The sequence below is a fragment of the Anoplolepis gracilipes genome, chromosome 3, assembly GCF_047496725.1.
Source record: "Anoplolepis gracilipes chromosome 3, ASM4749672v1, whole genome shotgun sequence".
Lineage (NCBI taxonomy): Eukaryota > Metazoa > Arthropoda > Insecta > Hymenoptera > Formicidae > Anoplolepis > Anoplolepis gracilipes.
The window spans coordinates 11082945-11107076 of record NC_132972.1 but is presented as its reverse complement, the minus strand read 5'-3'; the positions used below and the strand labels follow the sequence as shown (position 1 = coordinate 11107076).

The window sequence follows — 24132 nt, the reverse complement described above, 5'->3', positions numbered from 1 at the left end:
GAAAATGTTTTTTTTTCACATGTTTAAAAACTAATGTTTTTACACGTTTAACTTGCAGGTAATAAGAAAATATAGATATTTTATATGAGAGGCAAAAGTAACTACAAATTCAATACAAATCAACTGAAACCTTTTCTTGAAAAAATATGAGACTGATAAACTAAAAAAAATTTTTTTTATTAAAATACTTTAAATCAATGTTATTATCTCTTTGCATTCATTAAATTTATTTCAATCACATATTTTATGACAGCAGCAACTTTAAAGTTTCTATTATTTGAGATAAAGCATTCCAAGAAGCTTCTAGCTCAGTTTTTCCCATACCAATCTCTGTGAGAAGGGGACAAGTATTAACCTGTATTGTTTTCATAAAATAATTATCTTCCGCAACTATATCTTTTGTATAAACTGTTACATTAATCTCTGACAGTATGGTTTCTAATGTTGACAATATTTCCTTTATTAGTTTATTAAATTGCTCTTTGTCATTGCAAATTTCGTTTTCGTTGAAATTTATATAATGCAATTCTTCTAATATTCTTTTGCGTTTATTAATTTCCAAAGAATCTCTCCATTTAGTGTGATATTCAGCAAACTTAATACCTAAATTAAGTTTTCTCGTCGTTGTGACTAATTCCTTATAACGTTCTTCCGCGTTTTTACTCTTTTGATCCATTTCATCAGTTACTTGGGATGATTGTAGAAATGTTTCTTTATTCTCTATGTTATTTACCTGATCTAAAAGACCATTTATTCTTTCTACCATTTTTCTTGCAGCTTCATGTTTTGCTTGCTTTTTTGTGGATGCTACTCCTTCTTCTAGAAAACTAGATATCTTACATTGAATAGTAAAGACTCTAGCATGTGGTGGTCCAATATCCTTAGTAAGAATATATTCTGGGTCCAATAAGGAATGTTCCGCACATATATCCTGAAAAAATATGATGATAAATAATCTTACAGTAATAACACACACATGATTATATAATATTAATTCTACACAATTGTGAGAGAGAAAAACAATCACCTGTAATTCACCTATAGCATTGAAAAAAGGTGTATTTTTTTGTATTTTTGGTGGAAGAGGACAGGAATGGAACGGTGATTTTGAAGGAGATACTGCTGGTGTACTGGCAGCTGGCAACTGCGGATAGTTTTTATGTTTAACAATTTCCGTTAACATAGCTTTAGCAGCCTCATGTTTAGCTTCCTTTTTACAACGTCCTGTACCAGTTGCAGTGAGGCCATCACATTTAACTCGATATGTAAAAGTGTTCACATGACGTCCTCCACCGTCATGTATCAACTCGTAATCGGGTGCCATATTCTGTTTCGCCATTAGCTCTTGGAGAATAGAAACTGGTGTTTTATTCATAATCAATTAAAGTGAAGACTTCTTTCAACACTATACCTTACAACTAGTATAGTGATAATGTGATTCTTAAATCACAGTTTATTCTCCACTGCTCAGATAAAAAATAACTCTGGAATCACAACAGTTGAATAATTAGTAACTCTCAATAGTAAAAACTTGTGAACAAATTCACTAATAGAATAAATCAAGAAAATAAAAACAAATAGTTTCACAAACATAATTTCTTTTGAAAAATCATATCAATCACATCAAATCTATTATTTTAATTGCAAGTTTTATACACTTTATACTTTTTTTCTGTTTTGTTATGGTTTAGAAATATATATTTATTTAATTTTATTTTAAATGTAGAAAATAACAAACAAAATATATATAGTAGCTTTAAAAAATCCATGTAAACGAGAAATCCGCATAAGTATATTAAGAGGATGCTGGATTACTGATCGAATTCTAACAAAACAATATATTTGCTTAATATAAAAGTTGCAGTTTATACACATAAAATAAAATAGGTTCTCCCAGGACACAATTGCATGAAAGAATATTTGTGAACTTTTAGAAATGAGTTTACAAGCCTAGATAAAAAAAATTTCGTTGCAGAAAATGTTGCCATACAATAATAAGAATATTGTTTTGTTAGATTAGAACTCGGTCGATAGTCTAGTATCTCCTTAACACCACCTTTTTTTATTTAAAGAAGTATGTGTATAAATAATTATACTGTATATACTATATTTAGTAAACTCTATTATGGAATGCTTAATTCTTTGTTAAAAACAAGAAAGAGAGAAGATAAGTATCATCTTTATCTTTGTCTACCATTAAATAGAAAATTGGTCAAAATTTAAAAATTTCCTATCTTTGACCTTTTCTATCTAATAGTAGACAAAAATAAAGATGGTGTATATCTCCCCTCTCTCGTTTATTAATAAAAAATTGAGCATTCCAGAGCATTATAAAGTTCACTGATTGTATTTCATAAAATTTGAAAGAAAACATTATCGTTATTCTCTTAAACAGGGCTACGTTTTAAAACATCACTTGTGTAATATTACTTCACACACACTAACATACATCTATCCTTGTTCAATTTTCAGTAAATTACAAAGAATAACACTCTGAATGCACGAGCATGGTTCTTAACGCAGCCCAGTCTAATGTATTTACACATAGTTTAAATCTAAAATATATATATATTTATAAGCAGAAATACAACTTGAATTTGCTTTTGTATATTTTGACAGTTTTTTATATCAATATGTACATGTTCCTTTTTTTTCTTTTTGTAATATCAGTATTGTGAACTGTTTTGATCTCTCTTTGGATTATCATGTTTACAGTACCAGTATATATTTTTTGTATGTAATTGAAAACAATAGACTGAATCTTGAATGCAAAATTCTTTCCATATGTAAAATAAGAATACATTGCAGGATTAATTGTACAATTTTATTTCTATATAAACAGTCTGGAATATGTTTCGAAACTTTAATTACTCAAGCTTAAAAAAAATCAGTTTGTAAAAACCTGAGAAATGATGAAATAAGATTCAGAAATATTTGCAACAGAAAAGACACGTAAAAACGTGAGAGAATACTTTATTAAGTCTGAAATATATAAAGGTTATGAGTCAACTTTGAGTATGCATTTTTTTACAAACAAAAAAAAAATAAATAAATTAGATCTAAAATTTCTGAGTGCGTTTTATGTTTTCACACTTTGCACATTTAGGATTCTTTGTCATTTGATATTAAATTGTCTAAACTTACCTCGCCTTATCAGAGAGTTGATACATAACATAACCTTATATAACTGATAACAATATTTTGGAATGACTTTTATATACTGATAAATTCTGTTGCGCAGAAATCTTGAGGACAAGATTACATATCACGTGGAGTAAAACTCCGAAAGTGCCGTATATAGTTATAGACCCACACCAGACACTTAATTAAAACTAAGGGTTCCCTAAGAACATCCGATAAGCCGCATTATATTATTACTGGAAATAACGTAAACATTCAACACATACAAGCATAATCGATAATATGCATGTATATCAATATGTGCAATATATATATATATTATTTATTATATATAACTTATGTCCAGTCAAGAACTATATACTGTGGAACTGTGGTTACCACAATATGGTACATATAATTTGAAACCTGAGAGGGTGCCATGTGTCACACCACCGTTTCTCTTACGGCGCCACTATTCTTAGAACGGAAAACTACATGGCTAGATTTATGTTTTCGGTACCATGGTAAAACGACCGTGGTTTGGTTCATATCCGTGCTAAATCCATAATTGTGGACATAATGAGATCACGGACGACCCTATCTATCAGCACACATGTTCAAAAGATGTTTATAGGAGATCCATAGAATGTTAAAACATATTTTAATATCTTGTGAATCTCTTATGTACATCTTTTGAACATGTGTGCTGATAGAATAAGGACTTCTTCCTTAGTCCGTGGACGAAATGCGAGATTATCTCGTCAATGTGTGAATTTGAAAAGTATACGAAAAATATTATGAGTTTATTAATATATTTTATTACATATTATTTTAGCTATGTACCATCTTTATTTATAAATAACAATAGGTATATAAATTATTATTAAGATCATTTAATGGAATCTCGCTACATTATATAACAGTGTTTAAAGAAATAAAATAAAAGTAAAATAGAAGTAATTTCTCATGCAAATATAAATAGAAAGTGTAAAACAAATTTTTTTTAATAAAAATATGTTTTTGAGAAAATTGATGCTAAAGATATGCATGTAAAATTGAGTAATTTATAAAATAAATTTTAATAACAATAGATTATAATTAACAATATAATTAACAAATAATTTACATGGATTAAAAAATATTAAATTAAAGTATTAATAAATTAATGTTTTTAAGAATAATGATAGAATAAAAGAAAATATCTGTTTTTTTTCTCTCTGTCTCTCTTCTCTTTTTCTCTTTCTTTCTCTGATAAAGGAGAAAAAAACAAACACACGTACTTATGTTGGGAATAATATATGGAAATAATTAAATATTTACAACGAGACAGAATAATTTATTTAATATAAATATTAACAAATTTCTATAATAGCATAGAATTATATTCAGTAAATGTATTATACGCAGTAAATTTCTACATATTTTTCACTATCAATTTACACTTGCCACGTCTAATAAATATACTTATGAGTGTGTCTACATATGGACAATAATAGATAGATTTCTAATTTTCACAAATAATCATTAACAGAATTGACATAATAATTTTCATTGCAATATATTCATTACAATAAATATAATTAGAAAATAGAATCGTTATGCACAGTTATAAAGTCATAAGAATGCTTTTTGATAAATACTTTACGCATTATATTTCGTAATCGCGTTTCACGTACACGCTTTAAAGCACGTTAAATATATCTAATAATAATAATATCATTTTAAGGAATTTTACATGTATTTTAGAATCATTTGATATACATATTTATTTTAACGCGTTAAATTTTATCACGTAGTATAGCGCATATTTTTTATTGCTTAGCGCAAGAAGAGGGAGAGAGAGAGAAAGAGAGAGAGAGAGAGAGAAAAGAAAGAGAAAGAGCATACTCTCCTTTCTCTTTGACGTCATGCGTTGCGTGGTAAGAGAGGGGGAAACGCCGCGTACGAAACCCGTGAAAGCCGTGCGCCCCATGCGCCATTCATATATTCATTCGGAGTCCGGCGGGCGTAGTGACAGTACGCGCACGTGTTTTTACTCCGGCGCCGATGCCGGCGCCAGCACGTGCGTCTCGCGTTTACCTCGAGCGCGCCGTAAACGTTTCTCGCGACGATAATACGTACAATAATATTACGCAATAAATATTAACGTGTTAAAATACGTCTAAATGATTTCGAAAATACGTAAATAATATAATAACATAGTATTCGGCCTCGGTGACGTATAGCGCGCTGTCACTTATATTCATCTCAACTTCGTCTCGTAATCGCAATCGCGTTTTCGTTCATATAATTCTGATTTCGATCACGAAACTGTTGTCGGGGATCGTATTTGATGGGTTTCTCTCAGCGTTGCTTTCCAGTGAAACATGATTAATTGAAGATGTCGAATCGATGTCGTTTGTCGGCGTTTATTTGGCGTTTTTTCAATCATTATTTCTTACTGGGCAACAACGTTTACACGCCTCAGTATCGCGGCTGAGGTGAATGCCGACCGCGTAGGTAAACGTATGGTTCAGTATAGAAGAGAGATACATGAATGCGGTTAATATTAGGCTAACGCTCGATAATTGGTTGTTGAGAGCATGAGCTGCTTCGAGTTTTTGGTCCTAATCGATTAGAGGTTGGTCGATTGTTGGAATAAATTGTTGATGGGTCCCTTTTCTTGCACAGTCTATCAGTAATATGTATCGCATTGAGGACGTCGACTGGAGGATTTAGGTCATGATTACGCTCGGTAAAGAGGTCCGATCCATTTGATAAATGCTCAGATTGTTGAACATTCATGAAATGGGTGTTCTTTCTTGATCCGTCTACCAGCCCTATGACGTATCATGTGGACTGTCTGTATGATAGACACATATGCTCATCCAAAATCGTGCCTAATGAGTTTGAGTCGGTCTGAGATGCGGAGCTGCACGAACGAGAATCGAGCGAACCCTATTCGCGATCGATTCCCTCGATCTTTCGTCTTCTTCCGGTTCGGACTTAACTCTTGCTCGGAGTTTGGTCGTGCTCGACCTGTCGACTTCAAGTATGATTCTCGTGCGTGATAAAATGGGATTTTTGATCGTTCCGAAATTCGGGAGTGCCGCACAAACTATCGCACGTTTTTATTTTTGTACGGTTTAAAATATCGCGTAATTTTACTATTGTACAGTTTAAACAAATTAAAAAACCTATATCGCCCATGTAAAACAATAAATCCTGATGATCCTGACATCTGAGAGAAGGAGGAGGCCTAGGAGAGGTATCCTGCACCAGCGAAGCAACCCTAGGGTGTGTTATTATTATTATTATTATTTATATATTAATTATTATAAATCACGTATATGAATTAATTTGATTTATTTATTTGAATAATTTAAACAGACTCAGAAATAATTTTTACATAAATTTTATAAAAATTTTTATTTAAAAAATAGTTTTTTTTAATTTATAAAATTATTCTATATTTATATATTTGTTTATTATTGTACGAATATAAAATTTGAAGAGTACAATAATAATTTCTTGAGTATTAATTATTTGAAGCGCTGCTATAATTTAGACTTTATATTTTTTATGTTACAGACAACGTAGCTTCAATATCGTCAACTCCGCTGTTGCGCATCAGTGTCGGTTAGTGTTAAAAAACTTTTATTTTAAAGCAACGGATTTGTAGAGATTTGTAGATAGAGATGTAGATAAATCTGTTGCTTTAATTCTCGGACAGCGGGATAGCCGCGTGCATGGCGGACTCTAGGTCAATTTTAAATTATAAAAAAATTTCTTTTTGTACTTATATTTCAAAAGAAAATTTTATATTATATTTTTCACTTATTTCTTTTAACTTTTGTTAAAATAGATATATATTATTTGTATATAAAAATTAAAGGAAAGGAAAAAATATTTTTAAAATAAAAAAATATATTTACTGAAATTTATGCAATTTATACATATTTATATCAATTGTAAATTGTAAATTGAAATATTTATTTCAATTATATATATTATGAATTTTATAAAATAGTTTTAAAGATACAAATGTTGAATGATTCGCCGAACTGAGGGGTTAATGTATGTTAATATATTTTACGTACGCCGAAAAAATTATATTCTTATCAAAGAACATTTCACTTATTATAAAGATATCTTTTTTTTAAATAGGTGCCAAAAAGATCTTTTCTGTAAAGAGTAGAATAGTTTCAGATATTCTTAGCATGTAAGAATATGTACTGAATGGAATATTTTCTCATCATTATATTATTTAATATTTAAGATTATTAATCACAATATGATACAAAAACAATTTTACAAATGGACATTTGTTATTTATTAAAACTTTGATAAGTTAAATATATACATAGTTTTAATTTGATTTATAAAGTGTTTCAAAAAATATTACGTAAATATATACATATACTTACGCTTAGTTAAGAATATCTATTTAGAGGACTTAAAAAGCATACATTTAGAGTACAATTTTTTCAGTGTACATAAGTGCATTCGTCTTTGCAACTTTTAACGCTTGAATGACAGTACGTATCTACAAAAACGATTGTAATATCGTATGATTTTTATATGAATATAAGGCGTCTGATTTTCCGGTGATAATTATTAATCAGCAGAAGGAAGGAATTATTCTTCTTCCTCTCTGGCTCGTATACAATTTGAGTCAGAATAAATATAGCCTGGAGCAACAAAGGTAAGTTCAACTGGTTTGAAAATACGTGGTCAATACTGGCCACAATGCGTAAAAGATACATGTATGATCGCAAATTCCTAAATCTCGCGTTATCGCGAATTCCCAATTAGGATTCCCCAAATCACTAATCACGAATTTTTGCTGGCTATGCCAGCAAATAGAGTGGGATTTGCTAGGGCTGCTAGGGCTTATGATATTAAAAAAAAAGTAAAATTGAAAAAAAACATAAAATAAATATATATATATATATATATATATATATATATATATATATATATACATAAAACAATTTTAATAATTTTGATAATAATAATACATATACCTATTCTTACTCATAACATGTAGTAAATGAATAAAGATTACGTGCAGCTAAAATAATATGTAATGAAATATATTAATAAAGTCATAATATTTTTCATGCACTTTTCAAATCCTCAATTATATGGATCTAGCACAGACATGAACCAACCAGTTACCGTTTTACCGTGGCACCAAAAAATGTATCCGGTCTTGTAGTTTCGCCTGCTCTAAAATAGATCCAGTTGGCGCTAGCATACTGCAGGGAAAAAGCGTTGTGTCAAAAACACGTGGCTCCTTTCAAGCTTCTCTCTTTACAGGAGTTCGCTTTTACAGGAGAAAATAAATTGATAACCATGATTTAAAAAGAGATATCTAATGAATACATTCACATTTTTATATAATAACAAAATACATAACAAAAAATGTGAAGGAGGACGATAATTGGATAAAGGAATAAATAGTGGATTATTGCAATTATATAATCAAATTTTGATTAGATATGTATCTTCTTTCGGTAAATAAACCAATCGCGAGATATTTGTATTTTAATATATTTGAACAGTAAGTTTTTGGAAAATCCATAAAATGTATTATTTTACAATTAAAATTAAGAACTGATCTAATTTCCACATTATTTCTAATAAAATTTGTACCTTTTTTTAAGGTGAATAAAGAAGTTAGATATTGTAACCTATAATTTTGAGGTGATCGAAATGCGTGTATAATTATCTTGTAAATATCAAATAAATATCGAAATATTGAGTATATATCACAATATCTTAATTTTCTGCTATATTACAATTATATTGAACATTGATGATAACAAAAAAAATGGGAAGCATAATAGGTATACGACTTTGTGCTAATATTCAATCAAGAAATTATGCAATAGTCTCAACATTAAGACCAACAAAAAGCTGCATTTATCAGTGTTTATTAAATAAAGAGATATATCATCTTAAGAGCCAGCAAAGATTTCCACAGATCATTCAGCATTGTGATATCTTAAATTTTTCATTTATCAATTATGTCAAAGTGAATAATTCTAGAGATTTTTCTATGACCTGTGTATTGGCAAAAGGCAAAGACCGTGGCAAAGATAAAAAGAAGCAGAAGGTACAACATATTGATTATAATGAGCTGAAACAAGTTATTGATGTCAATAAGCTGACATCTCAATTGGAAAAGACGATTGAAATCTTGAAAAATGATTTCATCAAGTATTTGTCAATAAGATCAACTGTGGGTGTTATTGAGGAATTACCTGTTAAGTTTGAAGGAAAAGATTACACATTGCAAGAGCTTGCACAGATTAGTCGTAAACCCAAACTAATAGTACTCAATATATCTACTTTTCCACAAGCTATCCCAGATATTTTAACAAGCATCACAAAAAATCAGATGAAGCTAAATCCACAACAAGATGGGACTATAATTTATATTCCTATTCCCAAGTAAGTTTTAGAATCTTACTATTTTATTAAAAATGTTTTCAAACTTCAGAATTGTGATTTTCTGCATTTATTCTAACTTGCATTACATATAAGAAATAAATTGATATTTAATTTTATATTAAATATTATACAAAATTTAACATAAAAATATAATTAAAGATGTATTAAAGTATTATTTAATATAAGTGAATATAATTATCTTGACTAATATTTATATATGTTTTTATATCAACAGAGTAACAAAAGAACACAGAGAAAGTTTATCTAAAAATGCAAAGAGTTTTTATACAAAGTGTTGCGGCAGTATTAGAGAAATACGTAACAAGCACATTAAAGCGGTAAAGCAAGAAGAAGGATTATCTAAAGATTTAATGTTTAGGATAGAAAACTATATAGATATTTTCAGTAATCAATATGTAAGTAAAGCTGAACAATTGCTGGAAACCAAACAGAAAGAATTGTTAGGTGATTCTGAATAAACTTCTCTAGATTTAACTATTTGTACTTTTAAGAATAAATTATTATATTGTTACATGTATACAATTTTTAAATAATTAATTAAAAATATTTAATTATGTAATGAAAAGAAAAAACCACATACTCTCATTCTCATAATATTATTTTTTATTACTTTTTTAAATATATGTTGTATCTGTTGGAATATTATGAAATATAATGGCCTGATGGATTTGTAATGGTATAATTAAAAAAAATTTATATTGCTATTAAAAATATAAATGTAATTTGTTTTCAATAGACAATAGTATCTTATGAATTGTATCGTTACAGTCAATTTTTTTGTAAAAATGACAAGATTATGAAGCTCTACTTGAATTATAGAGATGACTGATATTCATTTAACTTATTATAATGTATATTCTAATTACGTATATTAAGAAGGATTGAAAATAGCAAATGAAGCACGTGCAAATAAAATTTAAATTTCTTAAAATTGCAGTGTTTTATTGCATTTTTTACTAGTTGTTAAAATATTGAATTTCTAACAAAATTCTTAAAAAGTTTACATTGTGTATACTACTTTCAGACTACACACACACACACACACACATATATATATATATATATATATATATCAGACTTATAACAATTGATGTTATAATATGTATAATATATAAAAACTTATATTTACAATACTGCATTCTTTTTGTATAATAAAATACTCTACCATATACATTATATATACAATGTTTTCATTGAATTGTGTGCCTAATTATTTTAAGCATAATATCTAAATTAGATAATAATTGTATTTTATGTAATATATAAATAAATAATTGTATTTTATGTAATATATGTATGGTATTGTATGTGTTTCCGATTAAAAATTGATATATTCATGTTTTTGAATCATTCGTATTTGCAATATCATTTTTGTCACCAACTTGACGTCTGATATATGTAAAAAGTGCCATGCACAAAGTTTGAGCTGCAGTCTCCAAAACTTCTTTCGTGTGAAAGCCTATGCTTATACGTATGAAATTCTTTGCTTCACTCGTATGTGAGAATCGAGAACCTGGTATCGCTGATACTTTGTATTCCTTTTGACACCATTTGATGAACTTGACACCGTCCGTACCTTTAAGGAAACATATATATCTTTATAATAGACTAAATTAATATATGGATTTATAATATAATAATACAATTGAAAAATACATAATACACAAATAGAATAATTTTAAAATTGCAATGTGTGATTATTTAAAAATTTTTAGTATTATTTTTCATACTTATTCATATATAATTTCATAGTAGAAAAATTCGCACGCGCATGCATTATACCTGGAGGAAGATGAACCCAAACAAAGTAACCACCTTTTGGTCGTCGATATGAACAACAGCTGGGCAGAAATCGATCCAGAGTTGTACAAAGCGCATCTAATCGTTCCTATAAATTGAATTTAAGCTAATGGGTATTAATTTTTTAATATTTCTTTTTTTTATTTGCTTCTATATTAAATAATAAAATAAAAAATACATAATAAGGGCAATTTTATATTAAAATAAATAATTATTGAATTGTATAAGTTATTTATATATAATATCTATTTTTACAGTTATATTAAAAATCTTGCGACATAATTATTAATGTCTTACAAAATATAGTTTTCAAAGTGTAAAAATATTTATAATAAAACGTACCCTATAGATTTTTATAATCTTATCAAGGTACTTCTCTTCAATGTTTTCATGAAGCATACTCGCCATTAATCCAGAAATATAATGATTAACTCCACCACCGCTACATAATGTGCCTCTATAAAAAATATATAACATTAAAAATCGGACAATTAAATAATTGCATAATTAATTTCAAGATTTTAGCCCATCATAATTTATATTATATTAGCCAATTATAATTTATATTACACGCCGAATAATATCTGTGGAATGTCGCAATAATTATTATATCTTTAATACTATAGAGTTTTAATGTTAATGTATAAATCGCAAAATTAACTTGATAGTTTTGCATTGTACTTGTCTTCAAACATTACTTAATTATATTTTCTAAATTGAAGAATGAAGTATGTGCGACTTACGATGTTTTTAGAATGTTGACAACACGTGGACTGCATTCGATCCATCCAAAACGGATCGCTGGCGCAAGAATTTTAGAAAACGAACAGTTTGACACAATGTTTCCTCCTTTGTAATTTGCATCTTTTGGATCGTCGTAAGAAAATAATCGTCGCGGCGGAAATCCTTCTCCATAATAAAGCAAATTGTACACATCATCGCACGCTACCACTATGGAATTATTTCGCGCGATCTCCACTAAACGCTTGCACTGATCTGTCGAGAAATAAAATTGACAAAATAATTTGCATTATTCATGCATGAAAAAAGTGCACTAGATATACATTTGTTTTAACTTTATTACTTTTCGTATTTCAATAAGCAAAATCTTTGTCACATGTAAGATGTTGCTTTAAATTACCAGGCGATAATGTCATTCCGGTTGGATTGTGAAAAACTGGTATCGTATAAAACATCGCCCAGAATATTTTCTGATCATTCAGAAAATAGTTGCCTTTCGTCTTCTCTTCAGCCACTATCTTTTCGAATGCATCTAGATCTACTACATCATCCTTCATTGGCACTGTGTATGGAATAATGATGATAATAATAATAAACATTTCTGTCAGCATATTTGTAGATAAATGTTTAAATAAATTTTTGCTATTAAATATCTTTAATTACTTTGAGTTTAGTTATACATATTGATTATCGATTTATTATGTATATCGATTTCTTATTTTACTTTAGTTTGTGATTAATATATATATTCTATAATAGAGATATATCTATATTTATTTTTATTACCTTAAAATATTTTTATTTTTATTGCTCGTTTTACGAATAAATAATTTATTCGTAACACATATCTACCTGTAACTATTCTTATTAATGGAAATTGCTTAAAAGCATCGAGAGCAATCATGTATGTAACTTCCTCTACGAAGATTACGCCATTTGGTGAAAGTACAGTGTTCAACAACATTTGAAGACCATGTGATGCTCCACACGTCAATATTAAGTGCTCTCTCATTACAGAGTTACCGTATCGTCTGCTCAAGAATTTAGCTAATTCATCACGACATTCCCAAAGACCCGCCGTTGTACCATATTGAAAAAGGTAGTATTTTCCTTCCTTTTCTTCTTCTTTCTAAAGTAATTGATTCTATTAACATCCATGATTGCAAAATATATTTTGATAAATATTATATTCTTGAATTATATTTATATCTATTCAGAAACTTTAAAATTGTTTATAAAATATTTCATAAAATGCAAGCAAAAAATATAGAAAAATAATTATTAATTAATTGAAATATATGATTATTGTAGATTTTAAAAATTAAAAAGAATATTATTTAAGAATCGTGTTATATTACACAGTTGCATAATTTTACTTTTATTAAAACATTAATAAATTATTTAGTTAAAATTAGTTTTATTATATTTATAAAATTTATTTACACTTTCAGTCTGAATTAATAAACTTGGACTAAAATTTACCAGCAAATTTCAAAAATTTGATATATACTTTAAGATATAAATTTTTCTTAATTTTATTTTAATTGATCTATTTTTTTATAAATTTACAATTACAATCTATAGATATAATCTATTGATTAAACTTTAAATTCAATTTACTTATCTACTGCAACAGACATAGAAAAATATAATATTATAAAGTACAAATAGAAATTATCCATAAGAGCTTAACTTTAGACCTCATTATTTAATAATAATTTGTTTCTAAATAATGTATTATAATAAATACATAATAAAGAAATTATATAATATTGAGAGCTTTTAATATAATAGATTTTTAAATATATTAATTATCTGATAAAGATACTAAAAAATACGATGTAGAATAATTGATCTTACCATTCGATGTTGCGTGGATTTATTCAACATTTCTACACAGTGTTTTAATAGATCAGGACCAGGTGCCCCTACAGACAAGTTCGTCGCTTCCTGGTGATAGACATTGAACACCGGGTCACCATCGAACAGATGTCTTAAATATGGATCATGAACGGTATCCATATCGGCTGCTCGAATTGTGTAATTTTTCACGCCTAATTTTTGCGAACAATTTACATTGTAGACATATATAATTAGATTACATTTTATTTTATAAATATAATAATAAAAATAAGTACATGGATAAAATACATTTATCAATTAATTTTTCAGAGTAATTTTAATTTTTGATTATATATATTACTATATTTTTAATTATTATTATTCTAAAGCATATTTGTTATTTTAGACATTCAAGATTTGCAAATATTATTAATAATATAAAACGACGAAACGTAAAACGTATTTAATAAATTCTAATGTTATGTGCCGTAAATTCTTAATGCAAATGAATGAGTAAATTCTTCTCTGAAAAGTCAATAAAACACTGTCTAATGTAAATTTCCTTTCTGTTTCATACATTCCACGATCATATTTATTATGCATACAAATAAATATATTCTATTTTTAACTTAAGCTATATCTTAATATTAAAATAATTCGTAATATTTCTTTTATATATATTTACTGATAACAGCAGCAGCTTTATGCTTTGTTTTTAGATTGATAAAAAGCAGACTATTTAAAAATTTCGAAATTGTAAAATAATATAGTCTTTAAAATTACACTGACAATGAGTGTGCACTTCTATATTTTGTATAGACGTTAAACTTTCTTACGTAATTTATTGAATTTGATCTGAATTCGCGTTCTCGATTGAAGAAACTGATGCGCAATGTGTTTTATCAGCCACATTTGAAGAAACGTTAAGGTTACGCAAAAATTTTCGCTAAAAATATCTCAGACGCAGATCCATGTCATATGATTACTCACGAGCGACTAACTGAATGCATGAAATGAATCGGAGTTGCAAATATGTCTGTCTCTTTCTCTCCTTCATTCTATAGACAAGATATGTTTCGTGTCATTCCGTAAGGTTTCGTGCAGTTCCGTGCATTTACACCAATCATTAAAGAACATTACATGGAATTATTTTTTCTTCATACATGAAAAATATTATGAATATTACGATATGAAATGCGTTTATCTCACTACATATATGTATATAATAAGTCTGGATAAGCTTTTTTTCACAATTAGAGATATCTACACTTGTAATATTATTATAAATGAACATAGAAATTTCTTTGCTTACGTTTCTTATCAATATTATCGTTTTATTTCTAATTAATATTATCATTGTCAATTATGATTGCTAACGCAGGTAACATAAATATAAATAATTGAGTTTTGTCTGTCAATGACTGAAAATGTCTTTTTTGTTTAACTTTTCTCAATAATTTTCCTATAAATTTTTTGAATAAACGCAATTAAATTTTTTCACTCAAATAATGTTATTGTTATATTTACTTATAAAAAAATAACTAAAAGTAATTTAAAAACGCCAATGCAGATCCTTATTGCTTCTATTTACTATAAGTTTATAATTACTTTTTACTGAGTTTTATTAGAAAAAAGATATCAATAATTTTAGTTAAATTTAATCATTTTTTGTTGAGTTTATACGGATTTATGAACATTTTAATATACAGATTTCTTTCTTGATTGAGTATGTTACGTAAATTTTATTTGATAAATAATATGTTCATAAAATAAAATATAGTAGTTTGTCCTAAAACATCTTAAAGCAAAATGCTGTCTCATTTGAATTTTTCTAGATAAACTGTAATGATAAGAGCTATATTTAGTATCTACCTAATATCTATCAATATTTCGGAGAATTGTCATGTATGCGTAGTTAAAAAAAGAAGAGAGAATTACATTTTCTATGTTTCTAACTTATAAAGTATTAATGAAGCATTTAAATGTATTGACTGCATTTTTTATATTTATTTTTAAATAATTAAACCCTAAGTTTATTATTGTTATATCGTTTTTTATTTCTTTAAACTTGTATTTCTTTGAGTACTTTTTACATATTTGACATTTTTTCTTATTTTTCTTATATTTTACACTTATTATTAAATACGAGAAAAGGATGAAAAAATGATAAAATAGAATGATACAGCATTTGATAAAGCAAAGAATTAATTTTTCAATAGATATAAAGTAAAATAATTATTTGTTATGTGTGTTGGATTGTATTTTATCGTATAAAAACAGGCGGATGTAAAAATAAAATTCTGAGAATTTACTAAGGAAAATATTCGATAAACACAATCTTCCTTCCTCATATATAAATTTTCTTTATGCAAATATGCATTGAGATATCGTATAATGTGCATCTAAAAATTATTGCTGAAAAATATCGTGTTTGTCTCTGTCTCTCTCACGCAATTAGTTAGGTTTAAGAAATATTACAAGTGATAAGAATGATTGTTCTTTATTACAATAAATTTTTACGATATATAATGATACAATAAAGATCTATAGGTTCTATGTCCACAACCGAATGGCAAATGCAACTCCTCGCAGTTACGTAACGTTAGATTGCAATGTACAATTCCTAATTAAAATGCTCAGTCGCAGTCCGATTTACATTTACAAGATCAAATATGCGAGGGGGGAGAAAAAATGGAAAGATGTTTTCTCTTGGTTCGCTTTACAGAAATCACGTATCTTTCCTCGTGCGGCGAATAACGTGTCGCAGTGAATGATATATTACAAAAAGAATCTGTTATAATAATAATAATAATAATTAGTAATACTTAACACAATGTACACGATACGTATTGGCTCACATCGTTATACGGATAAGATGCGGATAACTGCACGATGTGTGGCGAGATTGGAAATTTGATTTGAATTTTTTGCACGATATAAAAGTCGAGATATTTTTCGTAATTACTTTCAATTTCGATTATTATATAAAGCATGATTGCGACAATGTTATCAAAGAAGACGCTCAAATGCCTTGTGCTAAAAAAAGTAGCCAATGTCATTCTATATATTAAAAAAAAATGAAAAATATTAATTTTTTATATATATATATACTTTATATATATATCCTTATATATATATAAATTCTTTATATAATATCATAAAAAGATATTGGTATCATAAAATAATGTTAATCAATTTTATGATGAATTTGAAGATGAATAAACAAATTTAGTCTCAGAATAACTTTGATTGCTTTATAATGAGACGAAAATGAAAATTGGAGCTGTTAATGTAATGTGACTGATTAAAGAATATATAAAAAATAAAAACTATATATGTGATACATAGATGATCCGATATCGTTATCGCGCTTTCTCTTCAAGTCAAAATTACAATAATTTTATCCATTTTAACATCTTGATATTTCTCTCTTGGAAAAGATCGTTAATCTCGCGCACACCCATGCTCCTTTATGCAAGGCTCGTATAGGACAGATTTTCTGCGAAATTTATTAAAAATAGCGAAGATTCGTTTCGAGCTCATAAAAATTTGTTCATGTATTTTTCTCTTTTTTTCCTGTACAACATGGCACGTCCTATCGTACTATCATTCGATACGGCTACGTACCGTATTCTGGCGACGTATGATTATTATACTTATGCGTACAAATACTCTCCTTCCTTTTACGCTCGTGGAGGTTTCTGTTCGCTACATTACTCGTTAAACTATATACAAATCGCGTTTTTATATAAAAGTCGAAATAATTCCCGGCCCGGGAGCAGTTTTATTGGCCCCATTACAAAGACGATGGCATAAGAGCAGGAAAAAACGCTGCTTGAGTCTCCTCCATACTTAAGTAGAGTTCATATTTGCCCTCGTCGTGATAGATTTAAATCTCAACACGAGAGCGAATTTATCCTCGGCAGTAATATAGGACGATGCAGATTTCCCTGTCGTAGCTTACTGCAGGAAGAAAAGAAAGTGCTATCATTGCCGTATTCGAGTGTCTTTAAACGAAAGTAATAATTCATAAAATAATTCGTATCACAGTCAACGGCATATCGCACAAATGCTTTGACCTGGTTGCATTAACGTCTGACAGTTTGAGCGATGGATAGTTGAATTTTCCTTTTCCAAGATTTTTTATCACATTCTTAGGCAATGAAGCAGATTAAAACAAAAGAATCGTTAAATAGATTCGATTAAGGACATTATTGCAAGCTGGCGTTTGTGACGGGACCGCTTAACCTTCGTCATTCTAAGCGAAAGACCTCGTAAATGCTGTGCTAAAATACTTTTAAAAGCATTGATTGACCCTTCCAACGAGAACTCATCGAATATCGATAAAATGTTTTAGTTAATTATTGCCATTTCGAGTATATTCTATATGAATTATTTTGTTATATAAATTTAGAATTAATTTACATTTTTTTTTCTCAATATTATATAAATGCTTTTCGTTAATATATATTGATTTTACATTTTTCTTACAAAGAGATGTAAGGTTTGTTATTTAACAAAATAAAATGTTATTAGCAAATTTGTTTTGCGTTTATTAATAAAATAAGAAAATGGTAACAACTTCTAAAAAAGACGCATTGAGCGATCTCCTGGAATATTTCAAGTATTTCGCTCGATATAAAGGAAATGTCTAAAATAGTTTTTGCACCATTAAAGATTTAACAACGACCACGAATGTTTGTAAAACCCGCGCGTGATCGCTGTAGACAGCCTTAATTCTTCGACGTTTTCGCACTTGTTGCGCTATAAGCTTTTAATTGTAAAATTCAATCGCGTGAAAACTGTATTATCCCCTATTTTCGATCAGGTTCGTTGAAAGATAGATATCGTCATAGTGAATATTAATTTTCACGGTGCAGATATCTTTGTAAAGATAATAATGAGGAAAACAAGACTGGTTTAAGGCCAAAAAAAAAATCGTAAAAGCCATTCTCTTAAGACATTTTTTACATTTTTACATTTTAATTATTGAATATATATAGAGAAATGGAGAATTTTTTTTTTACAATAATAAAATTCAAAATACCTTAAACCAGTCCGAAAGGAAATTATTACGCAGAGACGATCTTGGGCGCTGTCGCTGCAAATTAAGTCCTATGATATTCCTTACATCTTCGAAAGAAACTAGTACGAAAAGTAATTTATTTACAAGCCACGGCAAATGGCACATTAAGAATATCTTTGCACTACTTGTTCGCGAGCATCGCTGTCGTACGATTCTCGTTTTCGGCGCGTCCTCGTATAGTCTCTTTTTCCTCGTCTTATATATATTTCATAATATATACGTACAAGAGTCTTTAGCTTACATCTAATCACAATCAAGCGCGGCACTTGAGCAAAGTGTCCTCTCTAAGTACAGTAGATCCTTCTTCAAAATTGAGTAACTTCAATGATGAGTTTATACATTTGTTTTCGCTACTTCTTTATGGATCGAGGTTTGATTTGCCTTTTTCCCGAATAAAGCAAAGGCTTTTTCAATATAACCTCTGGTCGCATAAAATTAGGAGCTTCTTTCACATTCTTGATTGCATCATTGGAATCACACCGTGGTCTCGTTCTTCCTGAATGGCTTCAATGGTTGCAATTCTCGTTCTAGCCGGTCAAAATCGTTGTAGTACTCGTGATCTGACTCCTCTTCAGAACTCCTCTGTCTAACTTGAGATCCAAAAGCGCCGTTCGTCAAGACTTTCTCCAAGTCTAGTGTTGGGATACCCAGAGTCTGCGGTGTGAGTGGACCTTCGTCCTGCGACATTAGGTACTCCGGATTGTCCAACGATGTTTTTCCTTGAATCGTCAGGAAATCTGGATATTTCCGAACGGTTAAGAGGCCGTTGTTCAAATGCTTCGGTTCGGATTCTAGAAACAAGATAAAAATAATGTTTACTTTGTAAGAAAAGCAATAAATAATAAGAAATAAGATAATGAATAATAAATTGTTAGTATAAAAATAATAAATAAGTAAACAATTATATACAAAATTAATTATACAGAAAAATACATGCAAATATAAAGTTTTTAAAAGGAAGAATTTATGTATCAAGTCTCAAAAATATATGTCACAGAATATAGATAAAGTTAAATTTATACAAAAATAGTAACAAATTTCGTCGCTTCTACTCACCTGTTGATTTAGACTCTCCGATGAGATCTATGTATTGCGTTTTATTAGCTGGCAGTTGCGGCGACGGCATAAGATAATCATCTTCATCTAATGGTAAATCCAGTTTCAAATCTCCTACTTGAGCCTGTTGATGCGCGCAGTTTGCTTTAATTTCGAAGCAATCATCCGTCACATCGCAATCTGAAATTAATCCATTATTTATGATTATTAAATAAATTCAACATATGATTAACGTATACAATGGAATCTAAAACTCTTCAAATAGTGCTGCATCTTTATGCAGAAATATCTCAATTTTTTTTAAATTTAAGACACTTATTTTAGTCTGCTTACCTCTAATGCCAACCATCTTCAACGGATCTGAGCAGTATCTCGAACTCGAACTGTCAGACCCTGCGACGATTCCGCAATGACCATTGGGATGTGCGTAATGCGCATGCTGACTTGAATTTCCGGCCTCATGCGATGCATTTCCGTTCCCGTGATTTCCACCGTACCTTAAAAGCTCCCTATCCCAGTTTTGTTGATTTTGCGGCGTCGGAGAATCAGCGGCGAGAGGCTTGCCGTTTGGCCAACATGATTTGACCGATGTATTCGGCAGTGAACCGGAAGTACTTGATGCGGAGATGGAAGGTGGAAGCGGTGCCCGTGACTTAGGCTGCAGATACTCTTCGGCATCCACCAGAGCTTCTGGACCATCCATTGCTGATGAGAGATTTCGTATCATCTCTTTTTCGTCCTGAAAAATTTACATTAACACTCAAGATAACGCGGAACTATGTATTTTTGTAGAATTTTCTTTTACAATTTTTTTCTTGCAATCATATTCAATAACTATAAAAAAATTCTATTAGAGTATTACATATGCTAATAATATGCTACAATAATTTTTATCGTATCAACAATTCTTATAAACTGATATCAATGGAGTCTATCTAATATTTAATATAATTTTAACTTTTTATAATTTTAATTTTAATGTTTAAAATACATTTTTTATATTTGATTTGTTTAAACCTACAGATAATGATGCAAAAATTTAAAGTATTATTGACAAAATTATACATAATTATTACAATTAATTATAGTTCTATTACAAATATTAAAACTCTTTTCCTTAATTCAAACATCTTTAACACTATCGACATAATCGCTCTAATAATTATTTTTTAAAAGCTTGAAATAATTATCTTTAAAGAATTTACCTAATAATTCAAGTTTTTTGTAAACAAATTAATATAAATTACCTGTAATGTATACGAAGGCAGCCTCATGTATTTGTCCCCTTTAATGGCAAGATATCGACCGGGATCTCTGGACATTTTTGCAAAGTCTTCAGCTAATTCCTTAAAGCTGGGTCTAGATTCGGCATCAAGCATCCAACATTTGATCATAATCATGTACACGTCGATTGTACAAATTGCGGGCTGCGATAGCCTTTCACCCTTCTCCAACAATTCAGGCACTTCTCGGGCAGCGACACGTTCGTATGGTTTACCGCCGTAAGTGAGAACTTCCCAGATAGTCACTCCAAAAGCCCACACATCCGATTTATGAGTAAACACTCGATGCTGAATGCATTCTAATGCTAACCATTTGATCGGCATCTTTCCGCCTGCAGCTTTATACTGTTCTTCGTTGATGTCCAACAGTTTAGCAAGACCAAAATCGGTGATCTTGACACAATTCGGAGTTTGCACGAGAACATTTCGCGCTGCTAAATCTCGGTGAACCAATCTCCTATCCTCCAGGTAAGCCATACCTCTTGCGATTTGCGTACACCAATTTAACAGCGGCTTTGAACCGATTTTGTCCTTGAATCTGCGTACGAAGTCCAGCAAACATCCTAAGGGCATTAGCTGGGTCACCAACATCATCTGCGACGTCATGCATACCGCAAGTAACTGTAGCAGATTCGGATGTTCGACGCTGGCCATGATATAAGCTTCGTCGAGAAATTCTTTGGATGTATTCGCACCCGTGCCGTCGTGGAGGACTTTTATAGCGACCGGGATCTTCACGTTCTCCCCTTCGGGTACCCAAACGCCTTTGTACACATTACCGAAAGCACCGAAACCCAGTATACCGCCCTTTCTCATCTCTTCCTCCTTGATTATCCGTAACTTGGCCAAATTTGGTTTTACGCCTGTCGGTCGAAGCGGTTCGTTGTCATCCAAACCTGTCAAAGCCATCGTCATCTTCATCGTATTCTCCTTGGCTTTCGTCTTTATCCGCCAGCAGTATATTATCGTAATAAGACCGGCGATTGCGATCACCATAAAGACCCCAACCCCAGTCAAAATAGCTGGTTGGATATCATTATCCATTTGAAAGCCTAGGCCTACCGTCTCTACGGAACAGTACGGTTCGCTATCTGGAGGGAAAATCTTGTGAGGATATTCCGGTGGACAAATCTCCGTGCAATTAAAAGACGTTGAATTATCGCCGGGATTGCCATCCTAAAATGTATGAATTATACATTTATTAATTTGCATTAAAATTTTTAACTCCTCTAATTTATATAAAATATATCATAAATACAGTAACAGACTTTAATATACCTGTACATTATTATTAGCTTATTTCTTATTATTTTATTTTATTATATATATGTATATATAATAAAATAATTTAAATTATATTTTTAATATTGCTTTACATACCACGTAAATTTTGTAGTTTCGACATTTGTAGCACTGATTAGGGCCTGGTCCAGAACACCCTCGACACTCCCCGAAGCACGGTATACATAGCTGCGTATCACCATCCGCGAAATGATCGGTAGGACATTCATCCTCACATTGCTCTCCTCTCTTGTACTTGGTGCACTGTTGACACACCTGCTCGTGGAAGCCGTATCCTGTGCACTTTTTGCAACGTGGGTGGCACTTGCGACAGACTGCCTTTCCAGCAAGAGGTTTTAAAGCACCTTGCTCCAGCGGACTCACCCACTCATAATAATGTCCTGCGAATTTGATAACAAAACACGGGCTTCGTTTATACGTGATATTATACATATGTATACAGAATGTTCGTTATTTATGTAGCACTTTATGAAGAATTATTATATAAATTTTTTATTATTTTATTATTATAAAAATGCAGAAATTTATTATATTGTAATTAATTAATTATTATGCAAGAATTAATTAAGAATTAAGTATTTTATTGCAACGATATCACCTATTACGTAATACGTATATTTGTAAAATTAATGATATATAATAATATGAGATAATTTTTTATAATATTAAATTAGTAACCAATTAAAAGATTTATGTGTTAATAGAAAAAGTGTCACGGAAAGTAAAGAGCGTATAAATCATATAACTTACCATCCGGACATGGCTCTCTCTTCTGCAAACATCCCTCTGGAACGTGCCCGTTCATAATTGCTTTTTCGCAACTATGACATCCGTTGGCGCCTATGTTGTTCTCTGGTCCCTCGCAGCCGCCTACGCAGTTCTCGTGGCAGTGTTTACATTGGCCGTTGTCGTTGTACTTTGAGGACGGGCACTCGGGCACACAGAACGGCCCATCTCGCACATGTTTGCACTTGATGCATTGGTCGGCATTAGGACCGGTGCAGGAGTCGTCGCACTCTTCGTGACACATCTTACAGGTCTTCTCGTCCGCTTGATAAATTCTGACAATATAATCATACTCAATCATTAAACGATATTGAGAAACGTCACAAAAGAAAAAAAGAAATATGTCAAATCAAAGATGACTTTAGAAATCGAAAACAAAAAAAAGCATAGGAAAATTAATAAAGATAAAAGATATGATAAAGAGAAATGACACAGGTAAAAAATTGCTTGAATATAATTAACGCTCAAATTGTTGTGTGCTTGTTAAATTCCATTTAAGATTTAATAAATGATTTAAAGCGGTTATGATGAGACATGTTGCATGATAATACATATATAACTTGCTTGCGAAATATGAATAAAAATAAAAAAAAAAAAAAAAGATCGTGAGAATTGTGGCTCAAATTTTCACTGAATAATTTCGATTTACCTTCAATC

The 24132-nt window shown here is 29.9% G+C and overlaps 4 protein-coding genes across 8 annotated transcripts in view; 1 reads left to right on the top strand and 3 right to left on the bottom strand.

Moving 5' to 3' along the window:
• Positions 1 to 158: 158 nt before the first annotated feature.
• On the bottom strand, positions 159 to 3520 carry LOC140663554 (protein Loquacious). 2 transcript variants are annotated; one of them, XM_072887792.1, is made up of 3 exons: positions 3145 to 3520; positions 1028 to 1484; positions 159 to 931 (listed from the first exon to the last, which is right to left on the bottom strand). In XM_072887792.1, exons 2-3 carry the CDS (start codon positions 1373 to 1375, stop codon positions 245 to 247), a joined length of 1035 nt encoding a protein of 344 aa, XP_072743893.1. In that variant the 5' UTR covers positions 1376 to 1484; positions 3145 to 3520; the 3' UTR covers positions 159 to 244. The 2 variants fall into 2 exon arrangements, with proteins under 2 accessions (XP_072743893.1, XP_072743894.1); XM_072887793.1 differs by lacking the exon at positions 3145 to 3520 and adding an exon at positions 2450 to 2593.
• A 4885-nt stretch (positions 3521 to 8405) lies between these two features.
• Mrrf1 (mitochondrial ribosome recycling factor 1) lies at positions 8406 to 10643 on the top strand. Of its 2 annotated transcripts, XM_072887794.1 has the most exons (3): positions 8406 to 8665; positions 8769 to 9558; positions 9794 to 10642. In XM_072887794.1, the coding sequence occupies exons 2-3, from the start codon at positions 8921 to 8923 to the stop codon at positions 10035 to 10037; spliced, it is 882 nt and encodes a 293-aa protein (XP_072743895.1). In that variant the 5' UTR covers positions 8406 to 8665; positions 8769 to 8920; the 3' UTR covers positions 10038 to 10642. The 2 variants fall into 2 exon arrangements, with proteins under 2 accessions (XP_072743895.1, XP_072743896.1); XM_072887795.1 differs by lacking the exon at positions 8406 to 8665 and having other exon boundaries at positions 8915 to 9558; positions 9794 to 10643.
• Positions 10644 to 10719: 76 nt separating this feature from the next.
• On the bottom strand, positions 10720 to 14971 carry LOC140663553 (2-aminoadipate transaminase). The gene is made up of 8 exons (XM_072887791.1): positions 14799 to 14971; positions 13981 to 14174; positions 12973 to 13249; positions 12521 to 12682; positions 12123 to 12375; positions 11722 to 11836; positions 11362 to 11467; positions 10720 to 11155 (listed from the first exon to the last, which is right to left on the bottom strand). The coding sequence occupies exons 1-8, from the start codon at positions 14872 to 14874 to the stop codon at positions 10914 to 10916; spliced, it is 1425 nt and encodes a 474-aa protein (XP_072743892.1). The 5' UTR covers positions 14875 to 14971; the 3' UTR covers positions 10720 to 10913.
• A 1472-nt stretch (positions 14972 to 16443) lies between these two features.
• Egfr (epidermal growth factor receptor) overlaps positions 16444 to 24132 on the bottom strand; it is a 152998-nt gene continuing 145309 nt past the window's right edge. For all 3 annotated transcript variants that reach the window (XM_072888686.1, XM_072888684.1, XM_072888683.1), the window contains 6 exons: positions 23440 to 23750; positions 22768 to 23069; positions 21352 to 22563; positions 20438 to 20843; positions 20105 to 20284; positions 16444 to 19839 (listed from right to left, as the gene is read on the bottom strand). In XM_072888686.1, the coding sequence (XP_072744787.1) occupies positions 19523 to 19839; positions 20105 to 20284; positions 20438 to 20843; positions 21352 to 22563; positions 22768 to 23069; positions 23440 to 23750 (2728 nt within the window). In that variant the 3' untranslated portion in view covers positions 16444 to 19522. The remainder of the gene's footprint in view (positions 19840 to 20104; positions 20285 to 20437; positions 20844 to 21351; positions 22564 to 22767; positions 23070 to 23439; positions 23751 to 24132) is intronic.

Bases quoted from the DNA above. Each gene is read 5' to 3' on its own strand.
- LOC140663553 (XM_072887791.1), bottom strand. From the start codon at position 14,874: ATGTGGCTGATAAAACACATTGCGCATCAGTTTCTTCAATCGAGAACG. The intron at 11,837-12,122 runs GTAAGTCGCACA...TATTTTTTATAG, and splicing joins GTCAACATTCTAAAAACATC to AGGCACATTATGTAGCGGTG. The intron at 11,468-11,721 runs GTACGTTTTATT...TTCAATTTATAG, and splicing joins AGATTATAAAAATCTATAGG to GAACGATTAGATGCGCTTTG.
- LOC140663554 (XM_072887792.1), bottom strand. From the start codon at position 1,375: ATGAATAAAACACCAGTTTCTATTCTCCAAGAGCTAATGGCGAAACAG. The intron at 932-1,027 runs GTGATTGTTTTT...ATATTTTTTCAG, and splicing joins ATGCTATAGGTGAATTACAG to GATATATGTGCGGAACATTC.
- Mrrf1 (XM_072887795.1), top strand. From the start codon at position 8,921: ATGATAACAAAAAAAATGGGAAGCATAATAGGTATACGACTTTGTGCT. The intron at 9,559-9,793 runs GTAAGTTTTAGA...TTATATCAACAG, and splicing joins ATTTATATTCCTATTCCCAA to AGTAACAAAAGAACACAGAG.